The 21,262-nt window shown below is 36.5% G+C and overlaps 1 protein-coding gene across 2 annotated transcripts; it reads right to left on the bottom strand.

The window, feature by feature from the left end:
* Window positions 1-2,317: 2,317 nt before the first annotated feature.
* LOC132626044 (E3 ubiquitin-protein ligase BRE1-like 2) lies at window positions 2,318-16,801 on the bottom strand. Of its 2 annotated transcripts, XM_060340763.1 has the most exons (19): window positions 16,445-16,801; window positions 11,002-11,163; window positions 10,816-10,903; window positions 10,481-10,711; window positions 10,195-10,362; window positions 9,103-9,296; window positions 8,942-9,025; window positions 8,710-8,829; window positions 8,442-8,628; window positions 8,203-8,363; window positions 7,788-7,859; window positions 7,638-7,714; window positions 7,135-7,329; window positions 5,713-5,785; window positions 5,545-5,631; window positions 5,285-5,422; window positions 5,000-5,202; window positions 3,825-3,987; window positions 2,318-3,139 (listed from the first exon to the last, which is right to left on the bottom strand). In XM_060340763.1, exons 1-19 carry the CDS (start codon window positions 16,556-16,558, stop codon window positions 3,008-3,010), a joined length of 2,649 nt encoding a protein of 882 aa, XP_060196746.1. In that variant the 5' UTR covers window positions 16,559-16,801; the 3' UTR covers window positions 2,318-3,007. The 2 variants fall into 2 exon arrangements, with proteins under 2 accessions (XP_060196746.1, XP_060196747.1); XM_060340764.1 differs by lacking the exon at window positions 16,445-16,801 and having other exon boundaries at window positions 10,816-10,899; window positions 11,002-11,112.
* Window positions 16,802-21,262: the final 4,461 nt, after the last annotated feature.

Here is a 21,262-nt window from a genome sequence, read left to right as displayed (position 1 = left end):
ATATTTTTATAGTATGGATAAACTTAAGGTTGATAATTAAATGAATAAATACAAAAATGAAGTATACAGTGGGACCCATCCACAAGGCTTGAATTTGTTAGTCCTCCTCACATCTATTATAAATTAAGGGTGTGTTCCGTATGGATATTTTCTAATTTTCTCACGTTCTTTTAGTCAAAAAATTTAAAAAATATTTTCTTTAGAAAAATAAATTATTCAAAAATAAAAAAAATGACTTTCCTAATAAAAGTAGAGGAAACAAGTCTGTAAGTGTATTTTACCAACCACCCAACTCACCCCTAACCACTCCCACCCACCCACCCTTGCTCCACCTCCTAGCAAAAAAAAATATATATATATTTTTTGCACCACCCCACCCCCATCCGCAATCAAACCCCACCCCTGCCCCACCCCGAATCCATCCTCACCCCACCCACCCCCAACCCCCTCGCAAAAAAAATTAATTTTGTTTTGAAAAAAAAGTTTTGAATTTTTTGTTTTTTGCACCACCCCACCCCCACTCTCCACCCCAAAATTAATGTTGTTTTAAATAAAAAGTTTTGAATTTTTTTTTTTGTTTTTTGCACCACCCTACTCCCCCACCTCCACCCCCTGCCAAAAAAAATTAATTTTGTTTTGAAAAAAAAGTTTTGAATTTTTTTTTTTTTGGTTTTTTGCACCACCCTCCCCCCAAAAAAAATTAATTTTGTTTTGAAAAAAGTTTTGAATTTTTTTTTTTGTTTTGATTTTTGCCCCACCCCCACCCCCCCTTTCCGACACCCCACCACCCTCTCCAAAAAAAATTAGGGGTGGGGAGGTGGTTGTGGGGGTTGGTGTGGTATGGGTCTACACCGAGGGGAGGGGGATGTGGTGGTTTAGAAAATCCAGAAAAAAATTAAATACTTCAAAAAAAAAATTAGGGGTGGGGTGGGAGTGGGGGTGAGGTGGGGTTGGGGTGGGGGTGGAGTTGTTGGGGATTGAGTGTGTATTTTCTCTGAAAATGTTTTCTACCAACCAAACGAACATGAAAAAATAAGTAAAAAATTCACTTATTTTCCACTACACAAACGAACATAAGAAAATAAGTGGAAATTCACTTATTTTCCAAGAACACATTTTTCCTCCATACCGAACACACCCTAAAAAGCATTTTGATACATTCTACATATTTTTAATTTAAGACCACATATATGTGGTAACTACTGCTCTTTTTTTCCCAAACTGCTTCATCGTGGCTTTTTCGCTTTCGTTATCTTCATTTTCATACTACTTTGGTCTGTTTGTCCTTATCTGTTTTTTTTTTTTTTGTCATGCTTTCTCTTGAGCCGAGGGTCTTTCGGAAACAGTCTTACTGGGTAAAGTCTACGTACACTTTACCCTCCCCAAACCTCACCTTATGGGATTTCACTAGATATGTTATTGTTATAAGATTCAAAAGTCTTCTTTAATTTCTTAACTCTGAATGAGAAGAATACAGTTATAACTTGTAATATACTCCCTCCCTCCATTCTAATTTATATGATGCACTTTGATTGGTACGAAACTCTTTTAAGGAAATGACTTTGAAACTCGTGCTCTAAAATAAACCATAGATATTTAATTGACTATAAATCATCACATTAATGAAAACTCTAAAATTTAAAATTAAATTGTTTCTAAATATAAAAAGATATCGTCCTTTTTTTTAAGACAAATTAAAAAAAATGCATCACATAAATTGGATCAATAAAAGTACATTTTCTTTAATATTCTATTACACAAAGATAGGAAGTTAGACTTCCTTTTGATACCCTGATTAGAAATCTGGTGGTACTTTTACTCTATAAAAAAATTGGTCTAATTTGATGTTACCATTCTTTAAAAAAAAAAAAAAGGCCTACTTTCAAACCAAAGATAAAGATGATTCCCTTGCTCCAAATGTATAAACTTTTGGAGTACAACTCTCAACATCCATAATTAACAAAAGCTATTTTTTTCCCTTTCAAAGAATGTAAGTTATGTACACTAACTGTGAATTTAACATCATCAGTTTAATTTAACTGATTATAACAAGTTATTGCTCTATTTTTCAAATTACCATATCAAAATTGCTATGAAAATTCACTTTTATAAGTCAACTTCACGTGATAATGTAAACACTCTACCCACCAACAATTCACATAACTTAAACTGTTTTTATTTTTTTGTTACCTAAGATAAAATGTTTCTCCTCCACAACACTTCATCAATGAACTAAACAAAAGGCAACCACCTCAAAAGCAGGTAACAGAGTTGGCAAATGTACAAATGTACAAAGAGAAACATATACAACAATGCCTCAATCCCAAACAAGTAGAAATCAACTTTTTGAATTCCACTTTTTCACTGTTAATCTTATAACTGCGCCACAAGAACATGAAACTTCTTTTCTTCCAAGTGAAAATTACATTATGCTACTTCTGTACATCACAGTACCCTGTTAATGCCCTTTGTTTATACAAATATTTTTGGTAAAACTTAAGAGCAAATGGGACCATATAGAAGCCTGCCAAAAAAGAAAAATACAGGGGAAAAAATAACATAAAGAAGCCTGACATCTCACTAAGCTACATTGTTGCTATAATAATCTCATAAAAGATGTTCCAAAAAAAAAAAAAAAAAACCACTACTTGATAAAGCTTTAGACTGTTTGTCATAAAAACAATTGAAAGAAGACCTGCTAAATCAAGGAATTAAGAGAGAAATGTGGAGAAAGGGAAAAAAAAAAAGACTACATAAAGAGAGACTAAAGGAAGAGATGTGGGGAAGCAAAAAAAAAAAGACTATAACTATATAAAGAGAAATTTGAGTAAAGAGACGTGGAGAGAAAAAATGGGGGCACCCCAAAGGTGGGAAGGGAAAACAAAAGGTAGCACTTTGTTCTTCACAAGGGTATGAATTATTGACCCGACTAGGCTTCTCAAACGACACCCTCAGAGAACACAACAATGTACATGTTTAGCAAGCTGCAGCAGTGACCGAGTTTTGGTCAGATTTTCACGAAACGAACATCGTTTTGCCCAAAAGCAGTTCCACAAGCAGGACACTTGCGATGCCGGATCTCTAAATTTCTCTGGATGCATGGATTGCAGAACAGATGATAACATTTTGTGATTACGACCTGCCAAATATTTAAACAACAAAGATCAGGTTCATTTTAACCAAACTCTAGCTTGCTCCGTAAAATCACCAGCAATACACCAATACAGCATTAGCTATAGCAGCAACTAATACAATAAGCCAGGGGTCGGATGAATACAATAATAGACGCCTGTTGGCATCTACAAGAAGAAACTTCTAAATTTACAAAGCCAACATGGCCTTAAACTTTATAAATAGACAATATTGCTCTAAATGGTTGAAGGGGCATCTATAAACGAAATATTCACAAAAAATAAAACCACCCAGAGAGACACCCTGCTCTTGCTTTCAACCTTTACTCCCAAATAGAGAAGGCAATTGAGCATCTCTTTTTTTTTTATTTTTATAAGTAATAATATTTTATAAATGCTAAAACAGCACTAACACAGTGCGTAAAACATTACAGTGTGCAAAGCCGTGATCATATCTAATATGGAATCTACATCATTTATGAAGGCGATGTTGCACTAAAAAGCTAGCAAAGAAATATAATTTTGTTTAAGGCTATGTATGTTGCTATGTGTTTGCCTTACAAAATTCAATTGTTTCTTTCCCTCCAAATATCTTTTCTTCCTGAACTGGATTTACACAATATATGCTTCTTCAAAATTTTCAACCTGAAACCATTACCCACTTCTGGAGCAAAAAAGAATGCATGTACATACCTCTTTTGGCCGATCAAGACACACTCCACACTTGAGAATAGCCTTGGAATCATTTATTTCATCCTGCAGTTTTTGTACAGCAGCCTCGCTACTTGCAGAAGTCAACTCATCAACAGTTTTATTCAACTCCTCTAGCTCTTCATCAAGCTTCTTTTTCTCACTCCTAAATTGACAAATTTCATAAAATCTTGAATCAAGGAACTCATAGAAGATGCATAAACGAACTATTTTCTTCATGAGTGGGAACATTCTACAAGATTAGACATGCAGGCACAGGCCAACTTCCAACACAAGCTTAATCGCAGAATAGACTAAATCGGGACAACTCTAAGCATGCGTTTCGCGTTTGGACATAAAAAATGTAACAATTGAAAAAAAAAAAAAAAAAAAGTAGTATTTTAAAACAGTTAAGAAAGGGTACTTGGAAATCAAGTTGTGTTTGGACATGCATTTAGCTTGAAAAAAAGTTGAAATTTTGTGAGTGGGAAAAAATTTCATTTGAAAAAACTGGTCAGAACCACTTTTTCAAACTTGAAACTCATCTTTAAAAAAAAAAAATCAAAAATCAGGCCAATGTATATACAAATGCTGTTTTGAAATTTTCTTTTGAAAAAATAAGTATGGACAAACGGGTCCTAGAAAAAGTCCTGTCCACAAAGCATTGATCTTTGATCTTCCAGTAACACAAGTTTTGTCCACCTCTATTTAACTATAGTTAACCTGAGATATCTACAGCAGAAAGGTAAAGCCAGGCAACCAGCAGACTGCTTGTTAGCTCACATTCTACAAAAGGCATTGGATTAAAGAATACATATCCACATAAGGCGCTGTCATTGACATTCAACCTCAATTTTGTAAAATATTCCCTACGGATCAAAAAGAGTGTCCACTTAGCCTCTTTTTTTTCCTTGGGTAAAAAAGAGTGTGCACTTATCAAATTAAGAAAGAATTAACCTTTTTTTCCAGATTTGTCCCTATTAAGTGCTATGTGATCAAATCTCAATACCTATTTACTTAGGGGCAGTTTAGTCAAATTACCTTCTTTTTTTCTAGGAGTTGGTATTTTCTTAAGGGGTGTGCAAATGGCTAAGTGGACACTCTTTTTGATCCGGAGGGGTAGCAAACTTTACTGTACATGTGATGAAGTAAAAAAAGTTGGTTGAAAAGAATATCACCTTTCAGTTTCACGTTCCATCTGAATTTCATCCAGCTTTCTCATGAGCTGTTCGTATTCCTTATCAGCGGAGGAAGCAGCAGATCTCAGCCACTTCAATTCCTTATCAGCATCCCCCAATTCCCGCTTTACTGTTTCCAGGGTCAATGCCACGTGTCTATCTTGTTGGGTATAACTTAAAGCTTCTGTAATTTGAACTTTCATCTGCAACATAATGATCATGGTTGAGAAAGAATAAACAATACCCAATTAAGCCTTTACATGCAAAAAAGAGGCAGAAAGCTACCTGGTCTTCACTTTGAGCTATCCTCGTCTTCAGAGATTCAAGATATGTATTAGACTGTTGAAGTTGTGACGTTAATACTTGCTTCCGAGAGAGAAGTAAGCTTTGTTCCTGCTTTATCTTCACGCTCTCAGAAACTAACTGCATTTAAAGCCCAAAAGTAAATATGACTACAAGTCAACTGCATCACTTCCTATGAATAACTACTGGGTAGGATAGTCACTATCACTCATTACAATCAAGGGAAATATGATAATAGAGACCTTTATATTATAATCGTCCCTCTCTGCCAGCATCTGCAGAAGATGTTGATTCTGCGTCTGCATGTCTTCATAGGCTTGACCAATTGTCTAAAATGTAAATGGATCAGAAGAATGGCAACAGAAAGGAAGTAATGCAATAAATTGTAACAAACGCGGCCAGTGGAGTACCTCAATCTCAGATATATAGGTTTCAGACTCCCCTTCTTTTATTTTTATCGCCTCTCTTAGCTCTAAAACACCCCTGCAAGTAAAACTTTTAATACGGGATAAAAACGAGTGGCTCTAATACACAGAGGATCGTTATAATGCACACTGGATAAAGCATATATATACATGTCGACATTCAGTGCAAACAATTTTTAAAAGCGTGCCAGCAGCAGATATGCAATATGGAATAGTCAATAAATTCCAGTAAAATAGAAGACCTCTAGTTCTTCATTCTCAAGAGGGTGTGCATCAATAAGATTGTCCTTCAATATAGATTGGTGTGTACCTTCCCCACCATATATCATACAACTAACAAAAAGTTCCTCCACCTAATTTGGCAAAGAGCTCAAGACCATGTCACACGCAGGTGAGGTAAATGGTTTAATTAAATCATAGGCTCCTTAATATAGATATTGATAAAAAACGAGTTATGCAAAGAACTCAGATCCCTGTAAACAAGGGGTGTCAAATGGGCGGGTTGTGCTGAATCTGGGCGGGTCAATTTACTTTGGCTGAAATGTTTGTGATAAAATAGGGCTAAAAAGCGGGTCACAACCCAACCCACCCAATTCTTACTAAGTTTTAATTTCCTTGTTGGTTCTTTTATAAATTCTTTAGTACCTAATAATACTAGTTTTTTTCTTGATTATTGTTATATATAACATATCAAATTAAAAAGTGACTTTCAAAATATTTTGACAAAATTTCTCATGGGTGAATTTGGGCTACATGTCAGCCTGGGTTTTGATGGGCTGAGCTAATAAGTAGGTGGGTCAATGACCAGCCCAAACTTGGGCGGGTTGGGTGGGTCATGTTTCATGGGCTAATTTGCCACCCCTACTGTTAACCAAAAAAATAAAGAACTCATATCTCTGGGATATCCCCCCAACTGCTTCCGATAGTATGCCCATATCACTGGTGCCGGGACCAGCTTGCGCACACCTCAACTACCTCGACTAATTCCACATGTTATCTGCTACCTCCCACCAGCACAAGTACCGGTAACTCTATCCACCAAGGCTTAGAAAGATGGGTAGAAATATCCTCGTGTTTTTACCTCTGACGGGATTTGAACATGAGACCTCATGGCTTTCAACAAACTTCATTGGCCACTAGGTCAAACCCTTGGGTTCTTCTAAACTAGTGCATTTGAAGGATAGATTCAACTTAATGCAAGGACATATTTATTGTAATAACAAACAGCTAGTACAGAATCACTCAAGAATGGAAGGCGCTGAATAGACGGGCCAATTGTTGTTAATGCAGAAAGAGGAGCACACAATTCATCTCAAATAAGTACTTTCTAGACATTCCAGAAAGGCGCAAAAAAGATCACACGAAAATGCATCATAATTTTAGAAGCAAAGAATCAGAGAAAGGAACCTGTCTTCTGCATCCAGTTCTGCCCGTAGTTGTGCAATTTCTGCCTCAGCAGTGGAAAGCCTCTGCTGACAAGCAGCCTCAGTTTCATTAGCAGATTTCACCCTCAATTCCAGATGATGTTCATTCAAAGCAGCTCTCAAAATTTCAGCTTGCGCGTGCGCTCTTTTCTCCGACTCTCTAATTTCCGATATGTCTCTAACAAAGAGGTCGAACTTATTGTGAATACACGAGACAATCAATCAAGTGAAAACAAACTCTTTTTTTATAACCAAGAAATCCCAAAGACCAGCCAACACAATTCGAAACTCAGTGGATAATCGGCCCGCCCCTCTACCCTCATTGAGCCCGTGAAATCGTTTCATTACTTATTCATTCACAACGTTTTCTTGTCACCAAAAGAACACTAGCACATATAACACACACAACCATATGCATAGACCAATGAGTCGAAATCCCAACTGCAATTGAAATGTATATACATGAAAACCAAAAAATTAAACTACCTGTTATCATAAATTTGCTGGCCAAGCATGTCCAAGAAGATTTGACGTTCCTGTTTGTCCCTCTGCATCTTCTCAGTCTGCAAGAACTCATACTGATAAGGACAGAACTTGGTAACAAAAATAAGCAAAAGTATATGCTGAAAAACTTACAAGTTCCTTTAGTGTTCGGATCTCCCCAGTCTGGTGAGCAACTTTACCGATCAAGCCTTTATGCTCAATAGCCTACAGCAATAAGTGGCACGCATTCCAGAATTAAAAACAAAATCACTTGAAATAAATCTTGCCTTGATGTTCTCTATCATTTCAGTTCCCCTTTTTTGGGCTCCCGGGGAAGGGACAAGGAAAACCAGAGAGAAGTGGGGTTAATAGTTTTGACCTTTCACTAGGAACACTTTGCTGATACTAAAAAATAACAGGCAGCATTGCTACAATATGTTCACTGGTGTGGTTGGGAAAAGATCCAACGACACTCAAACCCCCAGTCTTCCAAGTTAAGAAAATGAATTCCTATTTATTAACAGAGAAGTAATCAGATATAAATTGTGTCAGGGCACCAAGACTTAACCTTTCTTCCCAAAGAATCTTGCAATGACCGTCTTTCTTCACGTAAGGAAACAGCTTCTTGAGCAGTCTCCTTCCAACGATTCAGCTGAGCTTCCATCATTCCTATTTCTTTTGATAAAGCAGAGCCCATTATCTGAAACTCCTTTTTGATGTCTTTCCTTCCTGCAAAAGTCTACCGTCTCATAAGCAGATTATTACATAAATCTAACAACTAAAAATGTGACTTAAAAATACACCGACCTGAATCTTGAATGGCTTCTTCCATTTTGATTTCCAGCTCATTTTTTTCAATTATGAATCTGTGAATGCAATGCTCCAATTCCTCAATCCTTGACTCGGAGTTATCAACTGCTTTCTTTGCTGCATCCACAGCCTCTGCTTTCACAACCAGTTCTTTCTCCCTTCGTCCGATGAAAGACCTGTCAGCCTGAATTTAATTTTAAGCAAAGACGCCATGCTAGGATACCATCAAAACCACAATGATACACGAAAAGTAATGTAGCTTAACCTGAAGAGTCTCGGTCAGAGCTTTGTATCGTTCTGCCTCAGCATTCCAATGGTGAAGTTGATCATTGCGTAAGGTATAAGCACGAGATGAAGACACATATCTGTCTTCCTTTAGTTCATTCTATATGGACAGAAAATCAAAATTTAGCCTCACGACATATGGAAGCACTTGACCATATAATTTCAAATAAAGTTCTAAATTTTACTGAATCCACGGAACACTTGTTGAATACCTGAAGATCCTGCAACTGCTTTAACAAATGTAGATTATCTTCCTGGGCATCTTGAAGCTCAGAGAGGCGGTCCTCTTTCAGTATCTGCAATCAAAATCATCATTTCTAAATGTGCATACATCACGCAGGCAAGACACGAGGGTGAGTTACAGTCTCTGTACCTTTGCCTCTTCTATAGACTCCTTCAGTTCCCGCACACCTTTCGTTCGGTCTGTATGCTTCTCAGGTGACATACTTCCATTCACTGCATTTGGAACTGTTTCCTGCCCCCCAGACACCACATCTTTCTGCATTTTCAAAGTAACTAGCTTCCTTCTACTATCTTCAAGTGCCATCATGCTTTCCTCCAGCTCACCTTTTACCATTAGCAATGAATACATATTCAAGGGACAGTGGCAATTTGATCAAAAGATGTTAAGTCAATACAGATAGTGCACATCCATGTCATCATATGCAATGCCTGAAGTTAGAGGTGGAAAAATCAGCCCATAAAATGACCCGCCCAACCCGCTTAGGTTCAGGAAATGACCCGCTTATTTTATTAACTCAGCCCATTTTGAAGGGGAGTCTTGGAGCAACGGTAAAGCTGTCTCCCCCCACTGCCTTTTTAGCCCGTTATGACCCACCCAATTCAGCCCATTTGAAAACTGGGTTGATATGCAGTCCAAATTGACCCATGTAAAACTTTGTCTAATTATTTTTAATTATTTAATATTTTATAGTCATAGTAAAAAGGGAAAAAATTATTAGGTACATACACAAATTATAAGAAAACAAACAAAGAATTTAAAACTTAGTAATAATTGTGTGTCTGTGGGGGGGGGGGGGGGGGGGGTTACGACCTGATTTTTAGCCATTTCAGCCAAAGTAACTTTTGTGCGGGTCATTTTAACCTGCCCAAATTCAGCCCAACCCGTCCATTTGACACCCCTACCTGAAGTTAAACACTACATATCCAATTTGGACAGCCATTTACCAAACACCAATCAATTTGATATCAAAGTTGAACGCTATTTCACAGTACTAAATGTACTCAAAATCTTACATAAGGTACGTGTATGAGCTGAAAAACCGATATGCACATCCATCCCGTCATACACAATGTATAAAGCTAAACATTACAAACCAACTCGGATAGCCACGTACATACGCCCCAGAATTTGATATCAATGTTGATCTCTAACGCAGAATACCTATAGTACTCAAGAGATCTCATATACTGTGTTCGTGCATGAAATAAATGTTGCAAATACCTTCAAGACGTTTTAACTCAGATCGATCCAATGACTGCCTTTGATTACAAGCTTCAATTGCATCAGCATATTCTTTGTGTTTCAAATGCAGAGCATCAATCACTCCATGGAGATAATTAGCCTCTTCTTTCATCATATCATCAATCTTACCGAGAAGAATGATTGCATCTGAAAATCTCAATGATAAAATAATCAGATTAGACCTGATACAAGCACCATTCATTCCAAAGGCAACTAACACTTGCAATGTAATTAGAGAATAAAGAGGTCTTTCCAGGTTCCCAACCTTCTGCGGATGACTTTCCTTCCAAAAGATGAGCAAAATTTTCGGTTTTAATTCGCTGAGCATCAATAGCTTTCTCCAACGATTTCATCAATTCAAGAGTAGAAGCGTGACGCAGATCAAGAGCTTCTCTGATATTCACAGAGGATCCGGCATTCTCATTGCCCGGAACGGCATTGGTTTTCAACACCCTACACAGGAATATCTCCTCCGCAGGACATGATGGAATTGAACCTAAATGTTTTTAGAAATCAACGAGTTATTCTCATTACAACCCAAAAGAGCTTATCTTTTCTACATACAGAAACCCAAATTCACTTATACTTCTAACAGCCAACCTCGAGAATAATCTTGTTGATCCATGCTTTGCAAAGCCATTTGATCTGCACCACTGCGTGCCCCAAGGATAATCAGATCATCATCTAGCTACATGGAGTTATTTGGAAGATCGTCAAAACGACGCAAATCAAGACTATTTAGACCATTCAGACACCAGACTATTAGTGGATAAGTAAAGAAGTTACCTGATTCCAGATCCGATTTAATGTAACCAAGAAGTCATCATAAGAAGCTTGTTTGTCCCTTAATTCTTTCATTTTGGCTTCAAGATCATGCAACTTATGTTTCTGCGCGTCTAACTGTTGTACTAGTTTTTGATTTTGATACTGGAGAATTGCAGCATCAACCTGCCAAGAAAAGAAACTCAAACTATCATCCATTTTTTATAAGTTCTATACAATTCTGGAACCCATCCTATACCTTCAACTCATCCACATATGACAAGGACAATGAAACTCTCAATAACATTATTTACAAATTAAATACCATGTTTCATGCATCAAGAGTTATTTATTTCTCAAGCACAAGCAGAGGAAAAAAGTTTGTACATCAGGTTAGACGAAGATAATAAAGAATGAGGTGTAATTTAATTTTACCTTTCTTATATTGAGCCATCCATTAAGCAAAAACGCACATATGTTGACCAGAACGGGTAATTGACAAGTGCAAAAGTAAGAGTGTTTCTTCTGCGTCACACAAACGCACATATATATGCACTCTGGTATTTTTGCAACAGATGCATCTAAAGGAAACTGAATCTGCGCCAAAGTTGCACCATTAAAGTTTTTGCCAATTTTATATTTTTTTGAAAGGCGAGTTGTTGTTAGACTATTCTAGGAAGAACATCACAAGCTAACCAAGATTAGTCACCTAATTGTCACTCATCACAAGTTTAGTCACCTAATTGTCACACTCATCACAAGGCTTAGTAAGCTCTGTGCTGACAAGGAATTTAGTTTATGCCCATCAAAAAATTAACTAAAGAGCAAGGCGTTCATACTACCGCTTAAAGGAATTAAAAAGGCATTCAGATAATTAAATGACACCATGAGCTGGATTTTCCTTAAAAGGTAGATATTCGAATCAAAACCAACCCATATTTCCCAATTATAAAATTCACCCAATGTCCATTTCTTTAACATGGTATCAGAGCCAGGCCCATTCCTATTCATTGTTTCCGATGTTGGGCCCCTATCTTTTATTGTCCATGCTCCAGAGGACTGGCCTCCTGGAAGAGAGGGGGGGGGGGGGGGGTTGTGGGATGGGTACATTGACTCCTTATGTGGTCTTTGGTAATCCTCCCTCATGAGCTAGCTTTTGGGGCTTGAGTTAGCCCAAGGTCCATTTCTAGAAAATTCATATCTAAAGTCCACTCAGCCTCACATAGCCCAAGGTCAATTTCTAGGAAATTCATATCTAAAGTCCACTCAGCCTCACACTCATTATAACCAACAAAACTGTAATCTGTCCTCCTTTGTGGACCATTGTCCACTTCCCTTCTTTACCAACCTTCTACATAACCATACCAAATCAAAAAAATTATTAATTTAGCATGGACGACGTACCTAGTTACCAACATATGTTATGATAAAAGAATGAATGGCATGGGAATTAACAGTAACTCTCCTCTCAAACCCCCGAGCTACAAAAACTTCCACATGAGCAGCCATTCATTTGGAGCGAGAATCTGACTGTTGATAACAGTAACTCTAGACTTAAAGGAATGTAGTCCATGTTTGTAGCTCCCTCTTTTCCTAGTAGGATGGCTATGAGATGTGTTTGTTTTGAAATACTAAAAAGTGAAAATTTCTTACTATGATTGGTTACTGCAACTCTCTCCTCAAACAAAATTTAGATCGATCCAAAATTAAGTAAATAAAATGTATGGTGATTTAGTTCCATCCTAAATTTGGCCAAGCCAAACAGAATTATGATGTTGGCAAACAAGAAGTAAATGAAGTCCAACTTTGAATGAAGTTTAGCAATTCAAAATTGAGTTCTTAAAAGATTCAATTGTCTCCAACTGAATTTGCAATTCAAAATTGAGTTCTTAGAGATTCAATTGTAAAATCCTTTATTAGTTATTACTCCGTACTCACTACACCACATTAACCTAGGACTTCAGTTGTATCAAATTGATACAACAACAAATCAAATTGATAATCAGTTGAATTTAATTTCATCAGAACTTCTTACCATAAAATTAATTGAACCATTTCATAATTTTTTAGCAGAAAGTCACTTCGTGTTGCTAGAGTATTAGCAATACATTTATATAAATGGTGAGGGGGACTAATAGTATGACCACATCATTTGTCATTAATAAAATGCCTAAAACATTTAAATACATAGCAATCGACAAGGATGCACTTTTGGGAAAGCATAAACACAATCGCCCAAAAAGGAATTTTTTTTCACAAGAAAAGAAAAAGGGAATGTTTAAGATAGATGTTTCTGCACTTCCATAACTTCTACAACTTTTTTCAATAATGCCAATGTCCAGTCAGTTTGTGTGAATCCCGACTAATCCACAGGAGGTATAGGGAATGTTTAACATAAATGTTTTTGTACTTCAATAACTTTACAACTTCTTTCAATAATGGCAGTGTCCAGTCGACCTGTGATGCGACTAATCCACCGGGGCACCTGTTATCTTCCACCGGTACCATAAAAATGTTTGTATTGAGTAACTCCACCTACCATAGACTTAGGCACATAAGAAGAATTACCAAATAAAGCTTCTATTGGGATTCAAACCTTGTTTCCCTAGGTCATCCGCTTGGGACAGTAACTTCTACGACTTTATTCCACGGTTTAAAATATTTTCACCCTACCGGATCGGAAAGGCGAGGGTGAGAAAGAGATAGAGAGAGCCTTTCGAGTTATTCTACTTATATCGGTTATTCTCAAAAGATATTATACATCAACAATCACTTTTTTTTTTTATTAGCGCCGGGTGTCCGAGTCTCTTTGAGCCCCGACTAATCCCGGAGGTGCACAGGCCCTCGGCAAGGAGTTTCCCGCAAGTGCACCACGGGTAATTCAGGGTTTCCCCAGTCCGATGGCCCTCAGAAATTGTTTGCACCTAGCGGGTTTCGAACTTGAGACCTTGAAAGGGAGCACCCCAAGGCTCAAGTCAATTGTCACCAGGCCAACCCCTGAGGGTTATACATCAACAATCACTTGACATTGAGCATTTAGTTTAACCAGAACATCCAAAATACCGAACTTAAAAGAGAAGCTAATACGCACATGTATAGGAAACAGATAAGGCAAGGACTCTAAGCAACAGAAAATAAGATTACAATATCTGGCAAAAAGAACCTCAAGAGAGAGAAAACAACCATGGAATCACAACCTAGTTAAACTTTTTTTTAATTTCAAGATCAACTCTTTCCATATAATTAACTTAAACACAAAATAGCTAGGGTTCTACCAACCTAGGGTAAGGGAGATGGAAAAAGGTCATTTAGTTTTTGTGCCTCAGTTAGGATGACCAAGGTTCCCGTTCCAACTTCATTGGCGTTAGGCTGCGGCCTTAGGATATGTTTTTCATCACTTGCTCTCTATAGAAAATAGTACCCAATTGGTAATTCATAATTACGTGCAACTAAAAAGAGCATCACCTTGAACAATCTCTCCTCAAAATCACAACTTTACGGATCATAAAGCCCTAATTTAGGTTTTATAGCAAAAACACTAACTTCCCTTCTCACAGCGCAAATTACCACACTATAATTCATCCATAAACTGAAAACCAGCCAGATCAACAAGCCCTTTTCTTTTTTGATAAAGATGCATTAAGTGGGAATGATCCTTGAACCTCTGGGAAAATAACTTAGCTCTCAACCAAGTGCACCACTAAGCCTTTTGTACAATCCCTTTTCATAAAAAAATAAAATTAAAAATCAGCAAACCAAGTAAAGAACAAAAATTTATATCTCCTTGTGCTAAAAGAGATGGAACCACACATGAAAGGGTCATTCTTTTTTCAACTGTGGAACCCTAAAAAGCATATGTAACTAACTAAGCTAACATACAAAAACAACAACTTCAATTCCAACTTCATTCCCTATGGCCTAAGGATGTGCTTTCCATCACTTGCTACAACAACGTACTAGTGCGAGGGCAGGATGTTCGCAGACCTTACCCCTACTTTTGTGAGGGTAGAGAGGTTGTTTCCGATAGACCCTCTGCTCAAAAGACTTTTCATCACTTGCTCTATGTAGAAAATAGTACCCAATTGGTAATTCTTAATTACGTGCACTAAAAAAACGCATCACCTTGAGAAAAATCTCCTCAAGATCACAACTTTATGGCTCATAAAGACCTAATTTTAGGTTTTAGAGAAAAAACACTAACTCCCCTTCTCATGGCATAAATTACCACACTATAATTCACCCATAAAACTAAATACTAGTCAGATCAACAAGCCCTTTTCATCAAAAGTAAAGCTAAAATCAACACGCCAAATAAAGAACAAAATTTATATCTCCTTACACTAAAAAAGATAGAACCTCCGAAAAGGGCCAAATAAAGAACAAAATTTTATATCTCCTTACACTAAAAAAGATAGAACCTCCAATGAAAAGGGTCATTCTTTTTTCAACTATCTAACCCTAAAAAAGCATACAACAACAACAACCCAATGAAATCCCACATCGTGGGGTCTGGGGAGGGTAGAGTGTACGCAGACCTTGCTCCTACCAAGGTAGGATGGCTGTTTCCGACTAACCCTAAAAAAGCATATGTAACCAAAATCACTAACTTCCCTTCTCATGGCATAAATTACCACACTATAATTCAGCCATAAAACTAAAAACTAGTCAGATCAACAAGCCCTTTTCATCAAAAGTAAACCTAAAAATCAACAAACCAAATAAAGAACAAAAATTTATATCTCCTTACACTAAAAGAGATACAAGTACAACCACAAATGAAAAGGTTCATTCTTTTTTCAACTATGGAACCCCAAAAAGCAGATGTAACTAACTAAGCTAACATACAGAAACAACAACTTCAATTCATACTTCATTCGCTATGGCCTTAGGATGTGCTTTTGATCACTTGCTCTATATAGAAAATAGTACCCAATTGATAATTCGTAATTACGTGCATTTAAGAAGAGCATCCCTTGATTCCTCAAGGTCATAACTTTATGGCTCATAAAGCCCTAATTGTAAGTTTTATAGCAAAAACACTAACTTCCCTTCTCATGTCATAAATCACCACACTCTAATTCAACCATAAAACTGAACACTAGTCAGATCGACAAGCCCTTCTCATAAAAAATAAAGCTAAATATCAACAAATAAATAAAGAACAAAAATTTATATCCACACATGAAAAGGGTCATTCTTTTTTTTTTTTTTTTTTTTTTAAATTGTGGAACCCTACAAAACACATATAACTAACTAAACCAACATACAAAAACAACAACTTTATTACAAAACAACCACAAAAATTGAATTAAGGCATTAAATGAAAAGGGTCATTCTTTTTTCAATTGAGGAACCCTAAAAACACATGTAACTAACTAAACTTAACATACAAAAACAACAACTTTAATTACAAAAATAACCATAAAAATAGAATTAAGGGCATTAATGAAAAGGGAAAAAAGCTTACAGCTTTATTATCATTAGAAGTTTTAGAATGTCTAGCCATGGTTGGTGATGAAAATACAGAATTGATATGAGGTCTCTTTTTTTGAGGCTCATCAGATGTAGCAGAGTTCTCCATTTATATCTTTAATATGAATTTCATCAACCCAACTTTAAAAAGATTACAATTTCCAATTCAAGAAACTTCAAATTCTTGAAATCAAAAGTGAAAAAAATCAAGAAAATGATGAAAAGAAGAAAACCAAGAAAGGGGGTAGTGGGGTGGGATTGGTGGGGTGGGGTGGGGTGGTTTAGGGGGGTGGGTGGGTGTTGAAGAAGAGAAGTACACTGAAAATGGAGGAACTGTTTTTGTGCTTTTTTTGTGTCGATGAGAGAGAAAGCTCAAGTTGGAAAAAAAATTGGAAGTTTGTGATGTTTAGGGAATTTGGATCTTGAAAGATTTGGATTTGGGCTTTTGTAAATATTTGAATTATTGGGCCTAGCCTAAATTTATCCTTTTTTTCCTCATTGGGAAGATTTTACTAGTAGGATCTTTCAGTCATTTTCTTGCGCGGATTACTCTTTAAACAAGCTGATCTTTAATTTTTTTCCCCTCAAATTGCTGGTCTTTAATTTTTATCTTTCCCTTAAAAAAGTGGGGGCTAAAAATACTCATAAGTTCTGGATTCGAACTCAGCTCAATAAAAAAAAAAAAAATCGCAAGGTAAGGCTTCGCAAAAGTGAGGCCTTAGTTACATTTTTTTGAGCGGATTGCCCTTCTTTTGGGGTGATTTTTAAATTTTGCCCCTCATATTTGTGGTCTTTAAGTTTTGCCCTTCGCTTGGATACCTGAGGTTCTGGGTTCGAACACCCGCTCAGGCATAAAAAATTTGCAAGGCAAGGCTGGGGGAGTGTATGCCGGATCCGGCATACAGTCCTTAAGGAAAAACTAAAGTTACACCAGAGGGGGCAGACTTTGCTTTAAGGCATATATATATATTTTATTTACTTTTCAAGGCAAACTTTTAGTTATGCCTTAAAGAAAAGTTCTGCCTTTTGGGCATATTTTTAGTTATGCCTTAACTAAAAGTGTGCCCCATAAGACATAAGGCAGAACTTTTCCTTAAGGCATAACTAAAAGTTTGTCTTATAAGGCAAAATCTATACCTTAAGGAAAAGTTCTGCCTTATGGGGCATACTTGTGGTTGTGCCTTAATTAAAAGTTTGCCCCATAAAACATAGTTCCTTAAGAAAAAATTCTACCTCATAAGGCATAACTAAATCATGCCTTGAGGAAAAGTTATGCCCCCTCCGGCATAACTTTAGTTTTTCCTTAAGGACTGTATGCCGGATCCGGCATACACTCCCCCCAGTCCTGTCTTGCTAAATTATTTTTTATTTTATGCCTGAGCAGGGGTTCGAACCCAGAACCTCAGGTATCCAAGCGAAGGGCAAAACTTAAGAATCACAAATATGAGGTTCAAAATTTAAAGACCACAAATATGAGTGGCAAAATTTAAAACCCATCCCAAAAGAAGGGCAATTCATTCCCCCTTAGTTATGTTGTAATTCCAAGTTAGGCCTTATAAGGCATAACTTCTGTAGTTCTAAGTTATGCCGGAGAAGGGTAAAATTATGCCTTAAGGCATTAACTTCTATATAGAAACTATGTATGCTTTACGATTTTTTTTTTTTACTCTGCTGGGATTCTACAGATTTTTGCTTGAATAGGCCTAATTTGCTACGAAATTCTGCCTTGCGAATTTTTTTTATACTCTATTGGAATTCGAAGCCAGAATCTCAAGAGTATTTTCGACCTCTTAAAGTGCCGAAGGACAAAAATTAAAGACCGGCAATTTGAGGATCAAAAATTAAAGACCACCTCCGAATAAGGCCATTTGTGCAAATGACCCTCTTTCAGTGGCACCATGTAATGTTTATCTATTGGCCTAATTTATCATTTTTCCAAAGTCGAAAAATTTCATGAATAGAATCTTTCGATGACACTGTTTAACTTCTATCTATTCGGCCTAATTTATCATTTTTTCTAATTTGGGAAATTTCGTGAGTATGTTTTCAGTGACACTATGCAACGTCTATCTATTAAGCCTAATTTATCATTTCTCCTAACGTGGCAAATTTTACGAGTAGGATCTTTCAATCGCACTATTTAGCTTCTATCTATTGGGCCTAATTTTTTTTCCTAACTGAAATATTTCACGAGTAGGATCTTTTTGTGATGTTATTTAACTTCTATCTATTGGGCCTAATTTATCTTTTTTCCATAATTGGGATGATTTGTACGAATAGGATCTTTTAGTGACACCATTTAATGTTTATCCATTGGGCCTAATTTACCGTTTTTCCTAATATGGCAAAATTTACGAGTAGGATCTTTCAGTATCACTATGTAACGTCTATCTATTGGGCCTAATTTATCATTTTTCCTAACGTGGCAAATTTTGCGAGTAGTATCTTTCAATGACACTATTTAACGTTTATCTATTGGACCTAATTTATCAGTTTTCCTACCTTGACAAATTTTACGAGTAGGATCTTTCAGTGACATTATTTAACTTTTATCTTTGGGCCTAATTTATCTCTTTTTCCTAACTAGGAAGATTTCTTGAGTAGGATCTTTCAATGACACTATTTAACTTCAATCAATTTGACCTAATTTATCGTTTTTTCTGACTTCGCAAATTTTGCGAGTAGAATCTTTCAATGACACTGCGTAACGTCTATCTATTAGGCCTAATTTATCATTTTTCCTAATGTGACAAATTTGGGCAATTTGCATGATTTCCCTTAGTCGGGGGTGGTCTTTAATTTTTGTTCCTCAAATTGTTGGTCTTTAATTTTTGCCCTTCTCTAAAATACTCCAGGTTCAGGGTTCGAATCCCGACTCAGTCAAAAAAAAAAAAACAAGATGGAGTTTCGTAGCAAAATTAGGCCTATTCAGGCAGGCCTAACTTTTGTAGAATTCCAGTAAAGTAAAAATAAAACTCTGCATTAAGGCAAATTCTGCCTTATAAGGCAGATTTTTTTACGAAGCCTTGTCTTGCGATTTTTTTTTTATACTGAGCGGGGGTTCGAACCTAGAACCTCGGGATATTTTTGACCACTATTTTAAGTGAAGGGCAAAAATTAAAGACCAGGAATTTGAAGGGCAAAAATTAAAGACCAGCGCCTTTGAAGGGAAATCCGTGCAAAATTACGAGTAGGATCTTTTTTTTTTTTTTAGAGTCCCAATATGTACGTATTGCGCTTGAGGTGCTTGGTCTTTTCTGTCCATTACGCCCATAAACATAGGTAATGCCATGCATGGGCGGAGCCACCTTAGGCGAAGGGTGGTCAGGTGCACACCCTTCGCCGGTAAATTTCACGGTATACATAAGTTAAATGTTCGCTATTATGAGTATATATTTAATTTTGCACACCCTTAACACAAGTGAAAAGAAAATTTGCACACCCTTTGCCTAATTTCCGGCTCCGCCACTGATGCCATGTGACCTTTCATAAACTAAAATCAAGAAAAGAAAAAAGCAAGCAAACCAAGATCCAAAATGTTACAAAATAGTCACAACTATTTTTAACCAAAATCTAAGGAATAATTAACTAAAATAGTCCTCTCTTTCATTCTTTAGCCATCACTCCCCTTAGGATTCCCGGCAGCTTCTTCTTAAGGATCTATTCGAAGTCATTTTTAGTGTTTTCCCTATTTTTCACAAATTCAGCTCGATTGAACCGATGTGTCTCTAGGATAACAACAACTTCTAGCTTTCGTCCTTAAAGGACAGAATCCTTGGCAGATTGTTGAAGCTCCTTGACATTATTTGTGACCACTTTGAGTTCAGTTTTGCTTTCTTGTTTCTCCTTGTTCTCTGTTGAGGCCTTCAACATGTCATAGACATCGGATCCAGAAAGAAAAGTGAGCGGGACATCAACTATAATGCTGCCTGAAACTTCTGATGTAAACTCTCAGCATGTGAAGCATCCTTGCCAAGTTTTTTGACAAATTTAGCTACTTTGGGACTGTTTTTGACAGAGTTACCAAGCAATTTTACTAGTGGCTCCACAACGAACCTCATTAGTACATTTTTTGCCATTGTAATGTGTTGATGGAAGAGAATGAGCACGCAGTGGGAAATTCTGCAAAATGAGCCGTGGAAAATGTTCAAAAAATCCACAAGTAGGATCTTTCAACGACACTATTTAACTTCTATCTATTGGGCTTAATTTATCTTTTTTTCTAACCGGAAATATGTCACGAGTAGGATCTTTCAGTGAAACTATTTAATTTCTAACTCCGTTAACGAGACTTGTACGAAAACGGATATTTTAAGTTTAATAAATAAAATTTGGACAAAAATACTCTCTGATCTAAAATAGCGGACCTTAACCGTTCGTCCGTAATTAAATGCTTTAAGATTCCATTTGAAGATTTCACATTTGGATCTTAAAAGATTTAATTTGGGCTTTTGAAAATATTGAATTGTTAGGCCTAAATTTATCTCCTTTTTTCTAATTGGGAAGATTCCACGAGTAGGATCTTTCAGTAACATTATTTAACTTCTATCTATTGACCTAATTTATATTTTTTCTTAACTTGGAAAAGTTTACGAGTAGGACCATTAAGTGACACTTTAACTTCTATCTATTGGGCCTAATTTATCTTTTTCCCTAACTTGAAAATTTTACGAGTGGGATCTTTAGGTGACACTTTAACTTCAATCTATTGGACCTAATTTATCGTTTTTCTGAACTTGAGAAATATCACGAGTAGAATCTTTTAGGGACATTATTTAACTTCTATTTATTGGACTTAATTTATCATTTTTCC

Source organism: Lycium barbarum, chromosome 2 (genome assembly GCF_019175385.1).
Source record: "Lycium barbarum isolate Lr01 chromosome 2, ASM1917538v2, whole genome shotgun sequence".
Taxonomy (NCBI): Eukaryota; Viridiplantae; Streptophyta; class Magnoliopsida; order Solanales; family Solanaceae; genus Lycium; species Lycium barbarum.
This window is presented reverse-complemented; position numbering and strand designations above follow the sequence as displayed.